Source organism: Anopheles moucheti, chromosome 2 (genome assembly GCF_943734755.1).
Source record: "Anopheles moucheti chromosome 2, idAnoMoucSN_F20_07, whole genome shotgun sequence".
Lineage (NCBI taxonomy): Eukaryota > Metazoa > Arthropoda > Insecta > Diptera > Culicidae > Anopheles > Anopheles moucheti.
Genome location: NC_069140.1, coordinates 18,931,281 through 18,955,449, shown reverse-complemented (window position 1 = coordinate 18,955,449; position 24,169 = coordinate 18,931,281). Strand labels below are relative to the sequence as shown.

Below are 24,169 nucleotides of genomic sequence, written 5' to 3'. Positions count from 1 at the left end.
TATTTTAAAAAAAACGAATACGAATATGCATAATTGTTCTGTCGCTAAGCAACATTGAATGGTATGATTTTATTGTGCACAAGAAACGGAATAACAAAGATTGTGGGAAGATAAAACGGAAACAAAAACAGAACCATCAATAGATGGGAAAGTTTGGATCGATCGTTTTCGTCCAGGCGTGCAGTCCGCCGATCAGGTCACGTGGCGCTGGAAGATCCCGCTCCCGGAATATCGGAGCAAGATGTCGCACGGCCAGCTGTGAATCGTTTCCCCGGCGACAAACCACATACACTGGCAGCATCGTTTGCTGCACGCGTGCGAATATCTCTTCGGTCCGCCTGTTGCTCAGGATGTCCTCGATGGGAATATTAACGGGTGTACCGGGCAGTTGGCACATTTCGAACTGATTTGCACCCCGTACGTCCACCAGCAAATGGTCCCGCCCTGTTGCCAGCCACCCGTCGCGATATTCGCGCACCGAAATCCTTTCGCACGGTTCCAGCAATGTCAGTGCCGTATCCTTGTCGGTCGCTTTCATCTGACAAAACTGTTCGTAGTCGATCAACTTGGTGAGGGTTGGAGTTTCAGAACAAACGGCACAGGTTGGTTTTTTGGGGCGTAATTTCAAATTGCGAAACGCGCTTTGCTGACCGTCAAACAGTAGCAATCGGCCGCTTAGCACACCCTCGTTCGACAGGATGATTTTGATTGTTTCCAATGCCTGTAAGGCACCGATCACACCGGTGATGGCACCCAGGACACCGCCATCACCACAGTTCGTAACCGATTCCGGTGGAGGAGGTGTTGGGAACAGGCAACGATAGCATGGCCCACCGCGATAGTTATACACGGTGAGCTGTCCTTCGAGCTGTAACGCACTGCCAGAAACGAGCGGCTTATGAAGCATTACGCACGCATCGTTCAGCAGATACCGGGTGGCCACATTATCCGTTGCATCTACGACCACATCATACTGCTCAAGAATGGCCATAGCATTGTCGCTCGTTAGCTGCGTGTGGTGTGTCTGGATTTCAATCTGTGAGTTCAGTTGCTCCAGGTAGGACTGCACCGATGTAACCTTGGTTAAACCGACTGTGGCCTCCGTGTGAAGCAGTTGACGATGCAGATTCGTCAGCTCCACCTCGTCGTAATCCAGCACGCCAATGCGCCCGATACCGGCTCCGGCTAGATAGAGGGCCGCAGGACAGCCTAGACCACCGGCACCAACTACCAGCACCGCGGCCTTTTTTAACTTCAGCTGGCCCTGTACACCGATCTCGGAAAGAATAATTTGGCGGCTGTAACGTGCAATCTCATCGTTGTTCAGCTTGGTAATACAATTCTGCAAAAGAGGCACACAAAATTAGCACTAGCGATGGCGATAATATTCGATTGGCTCTGCTTTGTATAAGGCGGTGGTGTGGAGAAGCGTGACTACGCTACCCCTCTATCAAGGCCATTACATTGACCAATCTAAAAGATATGGCTGGCCGTGTCGGATGCATGTCGCAATTGCCGACCGTGCTCTGTCTGTTGCTGTTTTGCAACCGACACCGACGTCACGACGAGGGGCGGTTGTGTGTCCATGAGATGGAGATTCGTTCACTCACACGTGTGTTGAACGGACCATGCCACTGTTTCTCTCTTTTTTGGGGTCACCACATCATGCAGAGCAGCCCAGTGCAGCATAACGATACTTACTTTCTGAAAATGTTTTTTCAAGGTCTTCAGTTGCTGTACCTTCTCCTGCAGCTGCTTTCGCAACGTGCGTATGTCATTTTCCAGCACTTCGATTTCTCCGTCGCCGTTTATTTCGCCCATGTCCATTGGCAGCTATTTTAGATGAAATGATGATCAGTAAACGAAGTAAAAGTGGGTCCGAATTTTGCAAACTGTTTATTTAAAGCAAATTGAAAAAGAGCGAGTACTTCACTATATCCTCCACAGGGTAACTGCTCTTTCTTCTTTCGCTTCTCGCAGTGCGGTGTGAGCAACGGTTTAGTTTGGGAGCTAAGATTGTGTCCCGGACTGTTCCCCCACACAACCGCCACAGCTGCAGAAGCCAGAAGCTTCTATTTATCTTTTACGGCACTTATTTTTGCGCTGGTCTTTAGTTTGTTAGCACTTTTTTGATAAAACACAGTTGAAGTGATTTTGTAAACAACCTTTTTTTGACAGACGTTGATGAAGCGTTTTTCACCGACTGACAACAACAAACGCTTCGTCGCTGTCAGGAGCGCGCTGTCATCACAGTGCCGGGGAGTGCATGTTGTTTGTGATTATTCAATAATTCCGCTTTTCATTTGCTTGGATTTATAAATTCCACAGCATGCTTTCCCTATCAAGCATTGGCTTTACACGATGGTCAACGACGCCCTTGATTGTGGCAAGTGCCCGGCTTTTGCATACGACCACACTAGATCTTGCCGCTCGCAAGGGCACACGAGAAAAGGCACGTAAAGCAAAGGTAAAGAAGGTTGTGGAAAAAGTCGGATTCATTCGGCACGATTTGCGGAAAAAGGGAAAGTAAGTATAATCTTAAAAGAAATGAAATCAATTCTAATCAATTATCGCACTTTGTTTTCGTAGGCTCAATCTCAACGTAACGAACAAACACATCGACGACAGCTGGAAGCAGGACCCGAAGGATGATTGTTGGGTGAGCAAGTACTACAAATGGCGCGTGTACACCGTCGAAGAAGCAGTTCAGTGTCATCGGGAAACACATCACCCGACCGTGTACAACCTCCCAAATGCTCCACTGTACGCGCACGTGGAGTTAAACATGCAGGCCGAAAAAGTGACTCGATTCGTGGATAACTTCCAACGTATGGTTGCAATAGCACACCGGTTCGAGCATGGTGAAAATCGGAACATTATCGTGTTCGCTAAAGGACAGGATCCACTGAAGGAGGCAAAGGATGCGGGTGCGACACTCGTGGGCGGGTTGGAGCTGATAAAGGAAATCCAGAACGGCGATCTACAATTAGCGGAGTATCCGTTCGTGCTGGCACATCCCAACATTCTGCCCGAGCTGGTGGTAATACGGGGTTTGCTAAAGAAAAACAAATTCCCCAACCCTCGAACCGGAACGCTGGGCGTAAATCTGGCGGAAATGATCGAGAAATACGCACACGGCATCAACTACAATGCTGCGAAGGATGAGCAGCAGAAAGATTTCGGTTCAATCGTTGCCTGCATCGGCACGGTAAGAAAAGCTGGGCGGGCGGGCGTCTTTGTTGCATCTCAAATCATTTAATTGCCACCCTCTTTCGCCTTCCGCTAGCTACAAATGGAGACGAAACACCTGGAAAGCAATCTTGCCGCACTGCTGCAGGATGTGAACTCGATGCGGCCGAAACGCGAAGGCATGTTCGTGACGCGTGTTCTGCTGAAAAGTCCACCATCTGGGGAAAACCTTAAGATTAACCCATTCCTATACATCCCGGAGCAGGGTGGGTTTAGCAAAAAGTCAGAAAAGAGCACCGAAACGACCGTGGACGAGGAGGACGATGCTGAGCATGAGGAAGAGTTAAGGAGTGCAGTGAAGGGTGGGGCAGCGTGAGCCGGGCCATACAGCTATTTAACAACACCACGGTGCGATACGCTCCTGTGCACAGTAGGACTAGAATAAAAATGAAACATGTTCCACACTCACACGCACGTACCATTTCGCGTTATGTTTCGGCCAGGTTTTGGCCGCAGGGGTTGCTAGTCGGTGGATAGAACAGCGAGTGCATGCGTACAGCATGCATCGGTGTGTATATTCAGCAACTTTCCTAGGATGGGGTCGGCTTTCCATCGTACGGAGACGATCCGATCAGTCGATCGGGAACGTTTGCGATGTAAAGACGCACAGTCTGGACCATTGTGTCCTTGATTTTTGGCGTTCAGCTTTCATTTCCTGCAACGTTAAATTGCACCATTTCAAATCGGTTGCATTAGTTACCATCCTCCTTCGTGTGTTACCCTATCCTTTCCCTTTTCCGAAAACGCGCATAACGTGGTGTTATTTTACCGTTTTATTTTTTTTTTGCTTTTGCCCCTTCAACAAAACTTCGGTTTCGCCGTGTTCACGATCTCGCGATTCGATCGCGTTTTAGGCGCGTGCGCAAGATCACATTTTATGCCGCGCCGGTCAAACGGTCGGGAACGTGTTGGACCGTATTCGGTGGTTGCGTTGTTCGGTTTAAACGCTCGCCTCGTGCACACTAACCGCGTCCGTACGGGTTTTGCGAAAACGTCTGCGAAAATTTCCACTCGACGTTATTTTTTTTTTGTGTTTCTGTTTCACCCTGTCCTTGTTCCGATCGATACCCATCGGCCGTGTTTGCGTGGTACAAATGCAGCAGACACTCGGTCGGACGCACGATCTGTTCCGGGTTGCGAACCGGTGTCGCCGCCATGTCCAGCGAATTTCTAGTGCGGCCTGCGTAAAACTGACCGATGCGTAAGGAGTGTGTGAGGGTGAGTCTACACCGGAGCTCCCACTGTTTCCTACCGTTGTGGTGTACCTGAGAGAAAGAAAAGCAATCGTCATAGAAAACACCCCTTAGAAAAAGGGCCAGTGATCGTGGTGTGTGTGTGTTTGTGTGGTTGTAAGTTTAGAAATTTTAAAAGGTGAGAAAAATCATCCCTTCCCAGCTTATATTTCTGCCACAAAAATTCGAAAAGAATGTTACTGATCGGTGCGAGAGTTCGTTCCGTTGTGTGTCAGTATGTGTACCACTTTTATGATGTATGTGTGCGTGTATGTGTGAGTGAGAACTGCTATGGCAACAAATGATCGCGATCGCGATCAAGTGGTTCCGTGTGCAGGCGTTTGTCCCTGTGCCGACTACAAAACGGTGGCAAACGTCTTGCAGAGGGATTAGGGAGACTGTTTGGCGATGTAGTGGCGTACCACTGCCGGGCACGTGTTCCCTGCACAAATGAGTATATGTATAAACCTTTTGTGTGAATGTGTGCGTGCGTTTTGATGTTCGTGCTGTAACGTGACGATCGTTAGGAGATGAACCGTTGAAAGGGTGGAAAACCGAACCTGTGTCCATACGCGTATTTGCCCAACTATAGCGGGCGTTAGTAACTGTACAGCTTTCAACACCTCCGAAAGAGCACCCGAAATCGGAAAAGTTCAACCACATATATTTTCTGATCGCAATGAGCTGACACGAACCGGTACTGGCATAGCGTTTGGACGTGCATTCGGAAAAGGTCATGGAGAAGCCTGGTGTTTCTTGATCGTTCGCCAGCGTGTATCGAAACGGATGAGTATGACTTAATTGGGCCGTAGTACATCGTACGGGTATATTTCCTTCCAGCCCTCTAAGTGTGATCTAGTGCTGAAGAGTGTTCAATTCACTACCGCCGTCGCAGTTTGGTGGGTAATTGACATTCCTTCCATTTAAAAACGCTCAATTAGAGTTGCTTTACCAGGGGCAGTTGATCGGAAGCGCATAAATTGTCTTCCCCGAGGCTGTCCGCGACCGTTTGTGCAGGAATAACACATATGAACCCACCCACACGGAGATGTTGGGAAGTAGTTGTCTAGTTGTGTCTAGCTTCATAATATGTGCAGTCTGCTCTTGAAAACCGATCACGATAAGCAGGCGCGAACGGTTGGCCCGTCCCGTTGCTCGCAACAGCTGCAGCCGGCGACAGGCGGATCGCTCGTAATTCAAGTTGCTTCTAATGGGCGACCGGATAATGTGCGTGACTCACACCGGGGGAACGGTAACGCCCGTGGAATGTAAACATTCCTTCGCGTACCGTATGGGGAAAGACAAAAGACTAGATGTCGCTGTGGGTGAAATCTTCACCTCAAGCATACATCCGGGCTGGTTTGGTTGGCTTCATCTTCAATCAGCACTAGTGTTGGGTGACTCCTCACTTAAACTTCATACAAATGACGTCTTTTCAAAAGCCTCTTTAAGCATAACACTAATCAGAACTTCAGTAATGAAATTCCAACACGTCAACATGACACCAGTTTTAGCAGAATTGGAAACGTTGAAGGAAGTCCCTCGTGGAGATCTCCAGTTGGGCAGAATAGCACGTAATTTGATAGAACGGAAGAACCCCCTCTTTACAACGATCAGTTCATGATGAGAGTGTCCAACGAACGGAGTTTCTAAAACAAGGGGAGAGGGGAAGTGGAGTTGCAGTATCCGGGGTGATGATACGCCTTTCATTGACTGTTTCATTTGTTATGCCACAGTGATAGTACACAACGCAAAGTCTCCAGATCGAGACAAAACAGCGCAAGTGAGTTGAGTGAGTGTGCTGTGTGTTGCGAGCAGCGTGCCAGATCAGCGTGAAAGATTTTGTAGATCGACACACCCCTTATGGAGAGGAAGGAGGAGAAGGAGAAGGTGAAAGCACATCGCAAACGTTCCGGTGAGCATCATCCGCTGCATTCGACGAGACGGGAAACGCTCCCAACGCCGCCTCCGGATCCAACGACACCGTCTGCCACGGCCGATGGGTTGTCACACGGTGCGGCCGCATGTGACACATCCGCCAGTACCGGCAGCTACGCGGAAACGGATCCATTCAAGCGTCTGTTTACGTACCGGGAGCGTGAAGCACAGTTCCTCCGGTTGTTGTGTGAAAGTGACCCAGCACAAGATGTGGCGGGTGCTGCCGGTACGGCGGGTGGTGCTGGAGGCGGTATCCGGAAACCACCCGGTCCGGGGTATGCACAACCCGGAAGTGGCAACGCGAAAGAGGGTGGATCGGGTGTTACCGGTGGCACGGATGTGATGGGACGCAATGAGCCGGGGTTCGAGTCGGTCAACGAGTTTCTGATGTTGCTGAACCGGGCCGGACCATCGGTGGCGGCCGCACTGTCCACGAAGGATGCGATCGATCAGCTCGATCGGTTGCATGAGCTGATCGGTCAGTTTCTTACGCTGCAGGAGCAAAACATGCGGATGCACTGGCAGCTGAAGAATGTGGAGACGCTGCGTAAGCTGAAGTTGATGCAAATTTCGGTATGTAAGCATAAACAACGCGGCTGCCAGCTGGTGAGATGAGCGTGTCTTAAGATTGCTTTATCTTCCTTGCACTAGATGGCGAAAGATCCGGAAGCGTTTATTATCAACAGTGGCGGACTGCCGGAGGATACGTCCGATAACGATCTGCTGGACAATGAGATCGAACAGAATTTGGCACTGTTGGAAACGATCCTGGCCGCTGGTAACTCGGCAAGCAGCAAGCGCAGCAGTTCGAAAAGGTGACGCTAGTTGTCCGCGTAATGTTTCGCTTTCGTAACGATTCGAATCCTTGCCCTTTTCTTCCGTAGGGAGCGAAGCAAATCGGTGATTAACGATGAGATCACAAACTTCCAGCTGCATCGGAAGGAGAGCGGTGGCCGTAACTACCCGCTGCGCCGTCAGAGTGCCGTGTCCGACTTCAAACCGAAGGTGTCCAAATGGACGAAGGTGAAGGCGGCCTTCAAGTGGGAAAAGACCAGCGCACTGCCGGCGAACGAGCTGAAGAGCTCGGAAGCGATGATGATACCGGTCAACAATGAGGTGGCAAGGTGGGATTGGGTGAGTGTTGTTTGTTGATGACCCGGGTGTGACGTTCCGTCTCAACATTCCAGATATCTGCGCGTCCCATCAATACCGTGCGTCGGCAGTTCCGGGGATTCGGTGTTTAGCTCCTCGTCCGGGATAGTGGTTAGCGGTGGATCTGCCCCGGGGACGCCGGGTGAAAACAGTTTGGCCAGCTCGGCCGAAAATCTTACCGACATGAACGAAGACACTGGTGGCGCCTCGGGAAGCAACCGGGGCAGACGTAAGTTCAATAATATTTGTTATTTCTGCTGTACACTATCACGCACCAGCTCCGGCGGCAGCGGTGTTTGTCCCTATTCCGCTACAAATTCCGCCACACGGCCCGTTTGTTTTACTTTCGTCTGTGGATATGTGATTGCACTGGGAAGAAGGAGGTGGTACACGGTCAGCGCTAGACGGGAACCAACTTTGCAAACAATTTGCAAACCCGCAGACGCACACTTAGATTGGCACTGGCCGAAGGCCACACCACTGGAGCATATTTTTAGCGCACGCCCCGTCGCACGTATGCGTGGGGTGAATGTGAAAATTAGGCGAGATTTTCCAATACCGTGAGTTTATGCACTATTGCACGCAAGATCAGAACTCCAGACGACTCCAAATGGGAGAATATTGGTTTTTACTGAAGAATATTGTACTACAGAACGGTTCGTTTGGACTGAGGATGCTCCATTTTGCGGGCAGACAACACACAACCATTTGAGCTACTGATAGGCTTAGTTTTCTGAGAGCTTTTACCTCTAAAACGGTAGACAACATTCTTCAAGTAGTTTGGAATGGAATATGATTACTTGATATGTGATGATGATGGTGATAATGCATTACACCTTTGAACTCAGAATGCTCAGCTTTGAATATCCGCTCAGACCTGTAACTACACAAGTTCTACGGGAGATACTATTACCTCATTATTATTGCTAACTATTCGCAATCCTAAACTAATGGTGAGTGGACACAACATATTCACTAAAGATTGGTTGTCTATCAGACCAAAGATCATATCAGGTTGTTCATCGTATCGTAAAAGCTGGGAACTCTGGGAAGAAATTCATTACGAGAGGGGATGAACGTCCAAATATGTTACATTGCATCATGCGATATTGAATCTCGCCGGTGTAGATGCGGTCCAAGATATCTTGCGTACTACGTTGATCGTTTTTCCGCCTGATATATTCATCATAAAGTGAGTGCGTCGTAATAAAGTTGGTATGCCACCGTGCTGCGTACGGTATCTTGGGAGAGATTGAAAGTTCGCCCAGTTGCTTGAAGTGTGTCTTGACATTTGAAATGGGTTTACGAAAACAGATCATCATCCATTTTTCTCCAGCAGATAGATACCATCCGCCATTTGTGCCGGTAACCAACCGCCCCGGCAAATGGAACACGGAAGGTAGAAAGCTCCAAACGCACTGGTTTGTTTAGAGTATCGCTGAAAGGATGATGGTTACTAATGTTACACCACCGTTGCCCGCCATTTCTCCCGCGATCTGGTCGCACACTCGACCCACTTTGGGGTGTGATTTGCGTCAAAAGAAAATTCATGGTACCATAAAGCTGGCGCACGGAATGTATCGAGTGCGCAATTTGAGGGGCCACAATTGAAGAACTACGGTGGATGCTGTAAACCATTTCCTGGCTGGCCGCAATATTGACCGCACTGAAACGATCACTTCCCCCCCCGGGTACTTAAGTGTGTGCCGGCGTTGGAACAAGGACGGAACACTCGACAGCTCGATGCTTAAGATGGACGCAAGAGAGCACTTGCAGTGCTGCACACACAGTGGAGTGGCGCGTTAATCACCAACGTTCGGTAATCCGTAATCCCCGCGTAAGCACCAAAGGATGCACTGCGAACGACGTCACCTGTTGTAGTATCCTGGTGGCGTTGTGGTTTTTTATAAGCGGTCTCTAGTGTTTGGGTGTCAAAAACCCTTCGTCACATCCTACCTCGGCGCATACGAACGGCCAACCGCAATCGCACCGCACCGAAATACCGAAATACCGAATGGAGCGTGGCAGGAATTTGGGTGGTTATTTTTAAAACTCTTTCGCCCGGTCGCTCCGGTTCTACTACATCCATCCCAACACCTGTAGAGTGTTGCTGAACGGGGGGGACGGTGGGATGTTGTACATTTGGTACGTGGAACTAGGGTCCGTTGACGAGGGTCCGCATTTCCCTTGTCCCTTGGCACGACACAAACCCCCCCCGAATCCCGCGACAGAAAAGCATAATTGTCAAGAGTCGCTGCACACTGCAGAATGGCGTTCGGTCTATGTATCGTTTCGCTGACGTAATTGTGCATTGCCTCCCGGTGGGTCTGCAATTGTATCGCACCGCCAAAATACTGCTGCGCGTGCATGCCCCGTACGGCATTGACCGAACACCACCAGCAAACCGGGACTCCTCTATATCGGGGTGGGCAGGGTGGCGCTTGTTGGAATGGGTTTAAAAATAATCCCGGACGAACGGGGGAAAGAAAGGAAACCACCGGATGATGGGTGCGTTTGGGTGTTTTGGGCCATGCGCGCGCGTACGGATGCGAGACCGTGCGGGTATGTGCACTGCGTGCGATCCGACAAAAAAGGGTTCCGGGTTCATGTGCGTACGGGGAAAATGAGAATACGCTTCTTGCTTGACGTTAAAGAACAGGAACGCTACGGGCAGATAGCGCGAGCAAGTGAGAATAAGAGTTCGAAAGAGGGCAAACGCCACGGCAGGAATCTTGTTGTACCTCCGGTTTGCTGGTTTGGAACCGGGTCGAACTAAAGGAACGCTGCGTACGCTACCTTTGCAGTGGGTGATGGCCACGTTTGGCGTTTCTTTACGAGGGGGGGCGCGTATGGGTGTGTGCGCATGAAGATATGCTATGACATAATCGCGCTATTTTTAAGCACCGCCCGTGGGGGCTTCACTTTGCGTTTTGGGGCGGTATCGAGTTCGGGTGGCAAGCAAGACGACCCAGAACACGCTCTACGCTCACTCATTACACACACTCGTGAAGGGGGGGGGTTGGAGGGACAGTGATGATGCCCGGAGAGATATTCCGCTTTTTCCGCGACTTTTCCCGCCGGCCCCGTACATTTCGTCACCCCCGTCTGGTGCGTTCGTTGCACTAGCGATGGAAGGGATGATCTTTATGCAGATAAGCACCGCTGCGTCGTTCGTTGACGGCCGGCGGCAGAAAGTCGTGGGAAGGAAAACAGGTGATTTTACTTTCAATTGACACCACCCGACAGCGAGCATCATTAATGCGAATGTAGGTCAAACCGTCGGCTAGCAGAAGCGGCACAAAACCGTTACCGTTGTGGGCATGTGGGTGATGAACATTCTGGCAAGCGAGGGCGAAGTAGTGGTTTTATAATTCACCTGGTTCGGTATGATCTTCCGTCGGGTCGGAATTGTTCTTACGCTTCCCGAATCGAAGTGGAAACAATAAACAAGCTTAAAATAATCCCAGAAATGATCTCGATCGTGCGATCCAGCGAAGTGGCCCGGTTGGTGTTCTGGTTTACATCAGCTCACACTTCACCATGCCCCACCATCCCTTCCCCGGGTTTCGGTCGCGTCCGTGAGAAGGCATCTTGGAGAATGGAGAAATCGAGATTTTCCGATGCCTGGGAGATTGTTTATCAAGGAGGAAAAGGCAGGTAGCATCACAACCACCGTAACTCGGTGTCTTCGGTGCGTTTGGCACCGTCGCAAATAGGCGATCGAACAATTGGGGTTACGCTGCCAATTTCCCGCACCAGCGTAACTACTGCCAATTAGTGATCGCTGGAGTATGGTTCACCTTTTTCGCCGATTAGTAGATTAAAAGCCGGTCCGCATGTGATCTTAGTGGCGATCGCCAACCAAAATGGGAACACATTTCCTACTGCCCACCATTGTTTATGATGCTTTTGTCCTCGTTTGAATTTCTCCGACTGCTCGCAGGCACCGTATGGTTCTTGTACGATCGCGTCGTGTTTGCGCTTTTGGGGTGGGTTCCGATGAAAAGTACTTTTCCGGTTTCGAACCTACGCCGATCGGTGGCGACTGATGTAAACCTGTTGAAGGCGTTGGGGTATAGCTTACTGATACAGGTTTTATCGAAATTATTGAAGCTTGTAGAAATTGTACCGAATTGCATACAATAATTGCCAAGATTTAGTGCAATTTCTTACTAAAAGTTTTAAAATTTTAAGACGTTCTTGTAATATTAGACGTTTTAACTTATACTAAGTTGGAGTCGTGATCATCACTTGTCTCATTCTCCATTCTACTTATTCTTCTGGCATCTCAATTTAAGCTCTTTGATTTGGTTCAATTTTGATTTTAAAGGCGAGGCGATTAAAATCAAGAATAAGTAAAAAAAAATTTATTGAAAAAATTGAATTATAGTTTCTAAGATATCTCCAGTTTTGAAGATGAGTAAATGAAAGTAGTGTCCCATTTTAGTAGCCTCCAATTTTTGGTTATTTATAGAAGAACTACAAAGTTTAGTGCCATTTGGATTAAGACTTGGTACCGCCCCCGGGATGTAAGTAATGGGTTAATTCGCTGTACGAGCGGCCATTCTCTTAAACGTTTGCAGTGTGTTAAGGATCTCGAACTCCTATTGGACTCTAGGCTATCCTTTAAGGATAATTTTGAGCACGATGTCGCCAGGGGCAATCGGCCGTGAACTCCGATCCGGCTCCCTGAATTAGTCGACCTCAGAAGTCTATAAAAAGATTTCTTGGAGCAGCGAATCCTTGCACAATACAACTCCCGTGATAAGGTGTCGTAAGTACTTCGATATACTTAACATATGATCTCGAACGGATTGGCTAACAAGAAAGGTCAAGATGAGATGTATCGTCTCGTAATAGGTGTATATGCCACTTTTGGTTTGAAAAATCGGACGCATTAACAGTCGATTTCTGGCGCATGAACAAATTCCATTACGCAATTGCCGTTCAAATATTCCAGATTTGCTTATACAGCGCTGCCCTCAGTCGTCCAGCGGTACGATCACGTCTTGCTAGCAAGTGACCTTTACACTCCCGGTCCAGAAGCACCCACCGTAGGAGTCAGCAACGTGTGAAAATTTGCGATCTTAAGCGGTAACAGGAGAAGGTACGAAACAAAAAAAAAACAAACACACACATACAGCCATCAAATCCAAATGGCACCAGCAAAAATGGTGTGCATAATGATCAGCCTTTTTTTTATCCAAAAAACCATCATCCTTCTCCACGTGACCGGTGGGAGCGTATTGGCGCTAGTGGGCCGTACGGCTACCGGCATCCTCTTTCGGCTACCAAACCACAGCAAACCGCAACCGGAGTACGTAGCTCGTAAATCAAAACGCGGAATGGGGCCCAGGAACGAGAAATACTTTTTTTGCCCACTTTCAACCCCACCCGGGGGCCATAAATAACGACCTGCAGCAGGGATCGTGCTTTCGTGCTAGCAGTTTTGAAGCGTGGAATGGAAAATCGCAACAGTGCAGAGGAAAATGCAAAACAAAAAAAAAGAAAGGTTTGCTGTTTGCGGGGGGCCTGGGGGGGTATGTGTTTCCCATTTTGAGCGATGGCAAACTGGCAAACACGCCCAAACATGGTTCCCTCGGTACACATACAGAGGCAACAACAACAAAAAATGGGGAAAACAAACGGTCGCGTTTGGAGTGTGCGATTTTTCAAGAGGTGGGTTTATTTTTTCCTGCAGCCATGGTGGAAGTTCGCTCACTTGCGCGAATGCCATGCGAGTCCTTGGCGAGGACTTGACGATGTTTTACCATTTTGGCATGGTATGAATAATACAGAACCAAGACGCTTCCAGCGTTTGGCACGAATGTGGGCGATGGTGAGGTTTTTTTTTACGCGCAAATGATCATGATCTTCCAATGGGTTTCTCTGCTTTAATCGCTTGGTGGAGGTAGAGTGCTGTTGAACCTTTCTTTTACTATTTCTTCTGCTCCTCCTGACCAGACAGAGAAACTTACAATGAAAAAGGAAAGATCAACCATCGAACGGTTTTTTTTTATTCTTTTTGACCGAAGATGTCTTCCCGCGCTTGCGAGGACATTGGTGGCCAACTCACCAGCACAGACAGTTAGTCGAGACATGGGGTGTGTTTATGTTTATTTATTTTTCGCACCGCGTAGTTCCGCTTTCGGAGGCCATTTTTTGGGGGCCATTGTGTGTGTGCGGATTCGGTGTTTGTGGGGTGGTTTGTTTTTTTATTCCTTCTATATATGTGTGCATAATATAAACCACGCCGCCTGTGGATATACGATTGCGAGATGATGGTGCGTTTGTTTTTGCTGAAGTGTTGCTTTGACCGATCTTGGAGTGTGGAACTTGTGTTTGTCACCACAGGCGTATCTGCGGCGCAATGACACAAGGAGCGTATGAATAAAAACAACATTATCCGAGAACCATGAAAATGTTCATTCGATGATCTTTTTCGTTGTTTTTTTTTGAAGCAACGAACGCGAAGCTGGAGCTGTATTGAACCTATATAGTTCCGGTACTCACATACGTATCTGAGACATTGACTTTATCCAAAACTTACGAACCTCCCTTAGCTGCAAGGAAGATGCTCAGAAGGTCGCTAGAATGACGAGCTCTATCTCCGAACTGTACGATGAACTCACTGCCGTACAGCGGGCTAGGTTTGCCCGACTCCGGTGGGTTGATCACGTCATGAGAACGACACCGGACGACCCAGTCTCTCGAAAGTCCTTTCGCGGCGGCGTTGGTGGCTCAAATTGACATGGCGTAATGGTGTTGATGCGTCCGCCAAAAAGGAACGCAACGTAAGCGGTTAAGAGGACTCCTGCAGCAGGCCATGATTGCCAAGCTGTTTGCAGCACCTGATAAGTGGAGTGTGGAAATCTTTTTTGGGAAGAATACCGCTTACATCGTAACTAGTTTTACAATGCTCTTAGGATGTAATATTTTGTATGTGTCATGTTCATTAACGATGTCTATTTACAATTGGTTCTATCATACGATCGAACAGTGAGGTTACTGTTGATTACTGGACAATATTTGCGAAGAATAACTAGCATCACCTGATACTACTACCCCCCACACTGCAGAACACGTGTTGCAATTTTGCGTGACAAATCTTTATAGCCTCGAAATTGCAACAGGTACCGAAAGGGGGTATTGAAATGTGTGTAAGAAATAAATATGCTTTCAATTTCCGCACATAACCTGATAACGCTTCGCAGCGGTAATTTCCGTGTGTATGTAGCACACCCCATTGTGTACGTTAGCGCTGCGATAAGACGATGATGTAAAGAGATAGTTTCGCGTTTGCGACACCGGTAAATGCAAACACGTGCGCGTTTAGTTTTGACATGTGGTTTATCATTCGAAAAATTTCACCATAATAATAGGAGCAGTAGCCCAAATTTCACAATTTTTTGTACTGATGCTTGCACACTATGGTTGGTACACAAAATTCATGACGAATAGCGGCAATGCGCTGTGGTGATGGCTGACAGCAAAACAAGGCGGAGGAGTAATTAATTTAATTGTTCCGTCCATCCAGCCGCGAGCTTGGCGAGTTGCTGTGTTGAATTTCCCTCTACTGCATGGGATGCATCCAATTTGTGGTGTGATCGAGCAGCGGGCAAAACGTAGTAGGAATGCATTCGATCAATAAATAAAGCGCATTAATCGTTTGCTGAAAGGCCGCTCGACGCTTTTGATCGATGTGTGCAGCGTTCGCTTAATGCGTATTATAAACGGAAGGAGGCGACCCTTCCGCGCGGGGATGCAAAAGGCGCGCTGCACGCTAACGCGGCACTGTTTTTGTTTTGCGCCCACCACTCGCCTAGGATGTCAAAGTTCATCTGCGTCATGATGCGTACTGCGTTGCTCTAGATGTCATGTAAAAATAGTAACCTCCGCGTTGCCCTAGGAACGGTGTTGAAATTGAAGCAACGGCTAGAAAACGTGCGAAAGCCGCGTTCGGAAAGTCCAAGGATGCGTTGACGCTGGTCCGGTTTGTTGCGCGGTGGTCCGACGTGCGTGATGAGGATGAAGGAACAAATCTTTTTGTGCTGAAGCAGAACGCACCTCACGGCCCAATCACCGTGACCTGCGACCACCGCACAATGCCAGCGTTTGAATGAAACCGTTGGTGGTGTGTCTGTTTTGTTCTAAAGGGTGTGGTGCTTACGCACGTCAAATCTCGTTTGGCAGATGCGAGCTGCTCTTACTCCGACACGGGGGCACTCACGTGCGAAGCTAAAACCGTGTACGGGCCTGATACCTGACGAAATTGAATGAGTCTTTTCTGGAGCGTCTCCATTTCAAAATCGAACTCCAAACTCCATCGCCCATTGCCACGTGCAGGGGAGTTCACTTCACTTCAAAGAACGCACGAACGCGTGTACCGAGAGTTTGCGTACATCGTAAATGTGCTTCCGTAAGGGAGTGAAAATAAATATGACGATTTGCTTTTCCGCCATGATCGGGTAACGCAACCCAATGTGGGAAGTGTGCGTTCTGCAAAGTTCAAAGAAGTTCACCATGGCAGCGGATTAAATCCAGCTCGGAAATGTGTGGAATCCATCAGGCGATAGTGAGATTTTACGATATTCTTTGTGAGGAAATTGGGAGACAGTCATGCAGACATGCTTCAGTAGAAAGTACACTTAGTGTGACACTCTCGAAAACGTTTCGTACTTCTGAGCACGAGCTCATAGTTTTCTTAAACTGTTCCAAACATTTCAAACTCGCCGAACTCTGCCGCGAGAAAAGTGGGGTTGCAGATGGTAGATTACACCAAATAAAAAAAGGGGCAAAGAATCATGTTGCAAAACCGAACCGCGACGAAAACGATCATTTAATCGCACTAAAAAAAGCACACAGACACACGAACGCATATAAACAGTTTAAGCGCAAAGTAAACAAGTCGTAAAGTTGGGAATCCGAACGCATGAAACGCTCTCACGACGCCGCCGACCCAGGGACGAACCGGCTTCCTCTTCGAAGTTTTAATCGCTGCGGATTGGAAGCAGGAAGATCGACCCGCAACGGGTGAGTATTAGGGCAGAGGGCAGAGTTGGGGTGTGTGGATGGCGAATGATGTCGAAAGTGAAAACATATGGTCCTGTGCGCGCACTCGATGATGGGGTGACGCCGATACGATTCGGTGGGACTGCCGGAGTTCTTGGAATTTGGTGATGGTATGATTTTGCCGTGGAAATGGATCGGGTACTCGGGTATGGGTGGGTGTATGATAGGAACAAGGTGGTCAGGATTCGGCGCGTGTTCAACATTGTCGAGATCTGGGTTGTCTAATATCTCCTACCCTATGTCTATGTACACGATCGATTTATCGATCTTCCTGTCGATGATCCGACTGGAGAGAGATAGAGAAAGAGAGAGAGAGAGAGAGAGAGAAAAAGAGGAGGGAGAAAGCTAGGGGGAAGAGAGTCTGTACTTTTTTTAGGGGTGGCAGGCCAGAGTTGTAGATCTGAGTTGTGCTAAATATAGTCCCCGCTCTCGGGCGTTCACGACGGGATGTCGATCGCCGTGTGCGTGGATCACCGTCAATTCGCTTAATTGTTTACCAGACGAATCCATTCGTCAGCGTGTCGCAGCCCCGCGGCACAGTGGGATACACCTTGGGACAGTCGCAGTGTGGGGGTGGGTTTGACGATCTCGTAGACTCGCTGGTGTCATGCTGTCTCTGCACTCCATTCTACAGACGGCAAGCGTGACTCGGTGAAGAGCACGGAACGGAGCAGCCAGGAGGAAGATGCGCGACGATCCCGATCACTGGACGGGGACGCTATTCTCGAACCGATTCGTCAGATGGATAAGGTGCGTACGATCGGATGCACAATCCGCCGCCTGACGTCGACGTCTGATGTAACTTTGTTTACGCTCGTTTCAGAACAAGAATAAATCGGCCTGGAGCAAGGTGAAGGGTATTGTGAAAAATCACCGCGGATCGCTCAAGTCGAACGAGTCGCGCCGGGACGCGAAACCATCGAACAGTGTCGGCTGTAGCCGGGAGGCAAGTCCGTGCGAATCGATGGATGCCTGCGAGATGGTGATGCAGCGCGATCGATCGGATTCGTTCTCCTCCAGCCAAACGTCCCCCGGCCATCGAACGTCGGCGATGGCACCGACCTTCCTGCTGCTTCCCGCCATCGGCTCGGTAGCAGCTGGTGACAACAGTGCACCTAGTGGTCCAAATTCCCCTTGCGGTTCCATCCCAGGCACGCAGGCCACCTTTTCAAGCGGGGAGGACGGCGATTGGAAACCATCGAGCATTGCTACCGACGGACGAATACATCGCAACGGTAGCGGTGACAAAGGTATTCCACCGGGTGCGCCCACAACCGCAATGGTTGCACCCGGGACGAGTCGTGGATCGCGCAAAAGCAAGCACATACCTGATATCGAATCCGTACCTGAAGGCGTACCGGTAGAGACAAGATCACCGGTTGGTAGCACGCCCGTCAGCAGCACCAACACAAACACAGCAAACAGCAGTAGCAGTATTAGTAAGCTAAGAAAATCACCCCCCAAACCGCTCAGCTTGACCCGGCAGCCCGACTCCATCGAGGTGGCGCTGGCATCGGAACACCCGGACGGCACGGCCCTATCACTGTCCTCATCGCCCGGGCCGAAATGTTCACCGAAACGTAAAAGCTATGCCGGAATTTCACTCGACCCCGACGGTTCGCTTCCCGGCAGTCCCTCCGGCAAGCAGTTTGGCTTTTTTGCCGGTGCCGAACGCGTGTCAGAGTTGGTCGAACCGGGTTACTCTAGCGGCGATGTGTCGGATCAGAACACGCCGAAGCGAAGACCTTCGCCGAAACATCGCACGTTGCAGCGACAGCGGGAGGAAATCGAACGTCGGTACCAGGAGCTGCAGTTGAAACTACAGCGCGAGTTTGATGCGAAACAACAAGAGTGGGAACGGATACGACCGGCCGCACTCCTGCTGAACAACAGTCCTTGTAAGTATTCGACTCAAACAGGGCCACCCATGCTAATCTCCGTAAGATCGGGAGTATTTAAAATTGTAGCGGTTGGTATATTCCAATAAGTATTGCTTCTAGTAAACCAGCTGCTAAAGGAAGAGGCTGCTGGGGGCCATGGTGCTTGTACGTCTAAATCCCAACCACCACCAATAGTCGAGGACAATCTCACGCCGGACTTTAAAAAGAAGCTCAACGAATGGCGCACGAAGGTATGGAATGAGAATCGATTTTTCTTCTGGAGAGATATTTAATATTTATCACTCCTTAATGTTTGATGTATTGCAGCACCAGCCGGGTACGTCAAAGGAGTCGATGATTGACACGAAGAAGAAGCCGATAACCGACTGGCAGCTCTGGAAAACGGGACAGATAAAGCTGGAAGGTCAAGGATTGAAGCAGCTGCCAGATGCTAAAGATTTGCCGGAAGATTTTCAGAAAAAACTATGTGTGTAGCACTAGCCAAAGGTTGTGGCAAGTTTCGCGTAAAATGAAAACAAATCTTTCTTTTGATTTCAGCTGAATGGAAGCAGATGAAGGCAGCTAACAAAGTCCCACCTTACACCACACAGTCATCCCAGGGTGGATCCAGCGAGGGTGGATCGTCGATGAAGCGCCAACAGTCGAAAGCATCCGGCAGTGCGGTGAAGAAGTCAAAAACCTCCGACGAGCTTGAGAAAGATCGACATCAGCAACAGCAGGGCCTGTCCAAGCTGAAGGCGCTCGTGACCACGTCGGAAACGCCCAAGAAAGAGCTGGTGGTGCAGACCACCAAGGGTTTCATCCGGTTCGAAGGCATTTCGCGCAAGTTTACCCGCAAACTGTTCGAATGGGAAAAGGCGAAGGGTATCGGCCCGGAAGCGTCCACAATTGCGCTGCTACATCCGGGATACGCTCCGGTGGTCGTTGAAACGCGTGGCGTTGTGCTGGAGAACAAGCGTAAGCATTTGGTTCGGTAACACATGTTGAATGGTTTTTGAAAAGCCGATTTACATTTTCCTTGCAGGAGAAAAATCGCCAGCGCTGGCACGTTCACTATCGATGGATAGTATAGCTCCGGTTCCTTCTGCATCGTCAATATCGCATCAACCCTCTAGTCTGTCACTAAATGATGCCGACGAACTGAAAGATGTGGATAAGGATAGTGGTTCTAATCGGCGAGTGTCGTCCAATCCCGAGCTGGAACTGTCTGCGGAACGCGAAGAACCAGGAGCCGTTTTGGTGGAGGTTGAGGATGAAGTACTCGAGGTGGCCGATCCATTGATGCCGGTACTGCCAGACGAAGAGCGGAGACAGTCGGCCACACTGGGCGTGAACCAGAAAACGAAAGAGTAAGTGTGAATGGAGTTGCTCGAACAAACATTTGTAAAACCATGTTTCACTGTTCCCCGCAGGTCTGGCTACTCGTCGAGACCTTCGAGCAATAGCAGTTCGATCCTCAAAGATTCCACCAAGCTGCTGATACGGTTGAGCGAACAGGACTCGGTAGATCGCGACGAGGTGCGTCGATTGAAGATCGTGCTGCGGGCGCTCATCGCAACACTGCCCGAGTTCGTGGAAACGGGTTCGCGCAACAGTATTGCATTTTTTGCCTACATGAAGGATCTTGCGCTCGACATACTACGCTACCTGCATCGCTTCGACGACGGCACACTCAAGGACGCCGGAGAGGTGTTGAGCAACGTGCAAACCATCAACGGTGCAGTGGCCGAGCTGAAAAAGTCACTCCACTCCTACATGAAGTACGCCACGGCCAATGCGGGCGGGCGCAAGGATGAGGACATCCCACAGATCAGTATTACACCGGCCGTAGGGGCCCAGGCAACGACATCCATCCAGCGGACGGAGGATTCGTTCCGCAGCATGGCCACGATCAACGTGACACCGACGTTTGTGTGCAACGCTGTGCGCGTCAATACGGTGGAACTGGTGCAACCGAATCCCACCGTACATCGCTTTCCTGCGAGTTCGGAATCGGAACCAGCTCCCCTTACCTCGCAGTCACCTGATTCGTCTGCATACACAGCACCAACAGCAACGGCTGTGCAGTGCTGTCAGTGCAAAGACTCGCCGGAGAAAGAACCCCGCGATACATCCGGGAAAAAGCTGCAACGAAATCTTAGCAACGGCAGCCGCCGGAAGGCGCGTATCAAACGCATGGGCTCACGACAAAGCAGCAAAACGGAGAGCGACAGTGACGATAGTCCGCAGAACTACGTCTTGGATGTGCCACGCAAGACAAAGCGCAAAACGAGCCGGGCGAAAAAACCCGCCTCAGATTCGACGGAAAAGCTACCGACCGCGACGGCCAGTGTCGAAAAGGGTGCGGAAGATGTGGTGTACGTGTTGAAAATAAAACCGGGACAAAAAATCGAACAGGTGGAGCGGCCACAGCCGCAAAATGCATCGATCGGTATGGTGCCGGCTGGCGGCGAGGATGTGCTTATATCACCGCAAGAAACATGCGTAGAGCTGCTGGAGGTAACGCACCCGTCCGTGACCGAACAAACGGCAGCAACCGCTCCGACCAGTGTGCTGGTGAAAACTAAACGCAAAATCTTCACCACGGTCGAAAGTGAATGTTCGCCCATGCTGGGTTCGGGCAGCGCCAATCAACCAGTCGCCTTCAGCCAGGAGCTAGAGTCCGGATCTGGCGCATCGGATCGAAACGATGCACCGGAAACGGTGGTGAATGTCGTACTGTCTCCCAGTCAGGAACAAAAGCTCGTCACAAACCTCCCACCACTGCCACAGTCCCCCGGCATGCAGCGGCGAATGGATGCGTCGAAGGCACCGAACAAGGAGTTGTCACCCAACATACGGTTGATGATTGCCAAGTACAATCAGCGCCTAACGACGGAAAAGGGGGGCGCCTCACCGCATAGTTCCGGATCGTGTTCACCAGTGGCGTGGCGTTCGCCAGTACTTGATCGGCGTGTGCGCAAACAGACAGAAAAGTATCAGGAAACGATACAGCTATCGAAATCGGCCAGCGCCGGTAGCTTGCGGAAGTCGTTGAAACAACTGGAAGAAGAAAAGCGATGCGAGTTGGCCTGCGGAGGCCCAACCGGTACGACCGGTGGTGGTGGGTTTGGCGATGATCGGGATCGTACGAGGGTGGTAAAATCGTTCAGCGCCAGCAAGATCGAGGGAACCAGCAAGACTGTGATGGAACAGCGCGAGTTGCCTGCTGGACATGTGGAAAAGGAACCATCTCCCGAGCTTGGTACGTTCCTTGCGTGCGATAGTCTGCGGCGGCGCGATACTTTATCCCGGCTGGAAAGGACACGCGAACAGCAAGCAGCTGCGAAAGAGCTATCTTCGAGCGTTTCGAGTTCGCTATCGTGCCAAACGGCAACAAATGCGACGGGCACGATCAGAAAGGAACGGCTGTACAAAAAACGTACCGAGTCTCCCATCGCGGTTGGAGCGACCACGGGCAGTATGAAGAAGGGTGCTACGCGCAGCGAAAAGTACACTCGGTGTCGATCCGTCCCCAACGAGGAGTGCGCAACGGAGGTATTGATCTCGTCCAAAGCACTCAAACCGCCCAGCCCACGGTTGATCGCAAGACGAAGGCTGAATCTCGAGCAGCAGCGAACGGAACTGTCGAGATCTGCTCCAACGACACCGCTGGAAGAGAACCGCAGCATTCTGGTGCCACTAAGCCAACGTGCATTGAAGCTGAAGAAAGCGAAGGAAGAGTTCCTGCGTGCTCCAACGGGCAATAGATCAGGTGCTGTGTGTTCGGACACCTCGGAGGTATGGAGCAATCGCATTAGCCAGATCAGCGCAACCAGTACTGCGTCATCCAGTGTAGTGGAGGGAGAGCTAACTCTGCTTATGAAGAGTGCCAGTGCGGGTGTGATCGGAGTTCGCTCATCAACCGAGCATGATACATTGCGCCGTAACGAGTCAGGATCGTCGTGCATCGATGGGGAAGGTACAGCAGGATCGATATCACGACACAGTATCAGTACGGCCAGTGCAGCGGGTGTTGCTGGTGGTGCCGGTGGATCCATTGCACCCAGCAGTAGTGGCAGCCGATTCGGCGGTCTATCGAATCTCGCCTCGAAGCTACGGAAGGTAAAGCTTCGACGTAGCAGCAAGGATCTCAGCAAGATGCACGCCATTTCGGCACTATGTCGGCAGAGCCTGATGGTGGACATCAGCGGCGAGGCGGCAGCAAAGCTGGGCAGTGCGCAGAGCCTTGGATCCCCGCGACGAACCGGCCACCGGGTGGGTGAGCCGGAGGATGAACCCGACGGGGAACCGCTGAAGAAGTCCGGTAGTGTACAGGCTATCTGCAACCGTTTTCGTCGCAGTGGCGAACGTAACGAGGAGCTGAAGAAGAGTCGCAGTTTAGGATTTCTCGAGCCTGAACGAAATGGTTCGGGGTAAGGCGTTATAGCTTTCCGCTTTTAGTCAAACGATAAAAAAAATGCAAGAACACTGTTTGGAAATGCTAGATGGATGTACACTTTTGCTAGTAGAAGTTCGGATGTAAATTATTGCCAGTGTTGGAAGTGCTGTGCTGTGTGGCAGCTTGACGGTACGGGCGCGCGTATTAGGTTCGATCCTCTTCACTTACTTGCTGGGCTGTGGAATGTAAGGTTAGGTTTCCATTGGTGTGGCGACAACGATCGAACCCGCTTCTCACTTCCGTATTCATGTTCCGTCTTACACGTTGTTTTACGTTCTACTGTAAATGTTTTTCGCTCTTCCGTAGGATGGAGTATTGATGTTTTTTTCCCCCACGAATGGAAGCGAAATAAATGAAATGACGAATTATAGTGGTGAAGTTGCGTAAGGATGGTGTCCAAACATACCGAAAGTGTCTGAATAGTGGCTGTATGTAATTACTGTGAGTTGATGGAAACTTTTCGGGAGGTTTGTGTTGAATAGGCTAAAAGCTCGTAAATGAAAAGCACTAATGTGAGTTACTTGGGAAGACAGAGAGGCAATTGGAAGGTTTTTCGTTGCTGTCAAGTGATCGTAAACATGTGTAACTAATGTATTTTAGTATTTATAATACTTAGCAAACTTTCTATGAATCTTACTTTCGTGGCGTTTGAACATTCAAAGGCGTGGAATTAAACTTCAGCAAAACAATTAATTCCAACTGTAACGTCTGGGGTGTAATCCAACCTTTATCTTTCCCGTGCAGCTTATTTTAGTCGTCACTGATGTACGAAAGTAGATTAAGCTCAAGGTAGGGTTTACATTGATTTGTGAACAGCTATCTTATCGAATCGGTGTACAATTAATCCACTCATAAACACCCTCATTGTGCAACGTGTACCAAACGAATTTGACGGGGACAGGGGATAGTGAAACAAGCGAAACGATTTCCATCGCTACCTTGCAACGAACGTTGCAATGAACGGAATTTCAGCGGTACACCTAAATTGCTAGCGCTCACTAGCCGGCGGAAGACGTTCTTACCGTACCGATCAATGTTCGCTCGTAGCGTCACCTTTAATTCGGGTGGTTCCGTGGCCGTTAAACCCTAGAAACCTCTTGTCACCCGACCCGACCACGAACGGAATGGAGATGAATAGAAAAAAAACGCGATCGAGCACCGTTTATCTTATCAGCGCAGAGGCC

The 24,169-nt window shown here is 49.8% G+C and overlaps 3 protein-coding genes across 3 annotated transcripts; 2 read left to right on the top strand and 1 right to left on the bottom strand.

Moving 5' to 3' along the window:
* Nucleotides 1–47: 47 nt before the first annotated feature.
* On the bottom strand, nt 48–2,061 carry LOC128309699 (adenylyltransferase and sulfurtransferase MOCS3). Its single transcript, XM_053046147.1, has 3 exons — nt 1,929–2,061; nt 1,702–1,833; nt 48–1,342 (listed from the first exon to the last, which is right to left on the bottom strand). The coding sequence occupies exons 2-3, from the start codon at nt 1,825–1,827 to the stop codon at nt 137–139; spliced, it is 1,332 nt and encodes a 443-aa protein (XP_052902107.1). The 5' UTR covers nt 1,828–1,833; nt 1,929–2,061; the 3' UTR covers nt 48–136.
* A 182-nt stretch (nt 2,062–2,243) lies between these two features.
* LOC128297043 (39S ribosomal protein L1, mitochondrial) lies at nt 2,244–3,653 on the top strand. The gene is made up of 3 exons (XM_053032595.1): nt 2,244–2,526; nt 2,590–3,208; nt 3,287–3,653. The coding sequence occupies exons 1-3, from the start codon at nt 2,330–2,332 to the stop codon at nt 3,563–3,565; spliced, it is 1,095 nt and encodes a 364-aa protein (XP_052888555.1). The 5' UTR covers nt 2,244–2,329; the 3' UTR covers nt 3,566–3,653.
* A 2,691-nt stretch (nt 3,654–6,344) lies between these two features.
* LOC128301553 (uncharacterized) lies at nt 6,345–23,355 on the top strand. The gene is made up of 11 exons (XM_053038105.1): nt 6,345–6,992; nt 7,071–7,234; nt 7,304–7,543; nt 7,607–7,800; nt 17,278–17,393; nt 17,467–18,541; nt 18,632–18,774; nt 18,851–19,010; nt 19,082–19,501; nt 19,569–19,893; nt 19,957–23,355. Exons 1-11 carry the CDS (start codon nt 6,345–6,347, stop codon nt 22,961–22,963), a joined length of 6,492 nt encoding a protein of 2,163 aa, XP_052894065.1. The 3' UTR covers nt 22,964–23,355.
* The last annotated feature ends 814 nt before the right edge of the window (nt 23,356–24,169 follow it).

Bases quoted from the DNA above. Each gene is read 5' to 3' on its own strand.
- LOC128309699 (XM_053046147.1), bottom strand. From the start codon at position 1,827: ATGGACATGGGCGAAATAAACGGCGACGGAGAAATCGAAGTGCTGGAA. The intron at 1,343-1,701 runs GTAAGTATCGTT...CCTCTTTTGCAG, and splicing joins TGAAAAAACATTTTCAGAAA to AATTGTATTACCAAGCTGAA.
- LOC128297043 (XM_053032595.1), top strand. From the start codon at position 2,330: ATGCTTTCCCTATCAAGCATTGGCTTTACACGATGGTCAACGACGCCC. The intron at 2,527-2,589 runs GTAAGTATAATC...TTGTTTTCGTAG, and splicing joins GATTTGCGGAAAAAGGGAAA to GCTCAATCTCAACGTAACGA. The intron at 3,209-3,286 runs GTAAGAAAAGCT...GCCTTCCGCTAG, and splicing joins TCGTTGCCTGCATCGGCACG to CTACAAATGGAGACGAAACA.
- LOC128301553 (XM_053038105.1), top strand. From the start codon at position 6,345: ATGGAGAGGAAGGAGGAGAAGGAGAAGGTGAAAGCACATCGCAAACGT. The intron at 18,542-18,631 runs GTAAGTATTCGA...TATTCCAATAAG, and splicing joins CCTGCTGAACAACAGTCCTT to TATTGCTTCTAGTAAACCAG. The intron at 19,502-19,568 runs GTAAGCATTTGG...TTTTCCTTGCAG, and splicing joins CGTTGTGCTGGAGAACAAGC to GAGAAAAATCGCCAGCGCTG.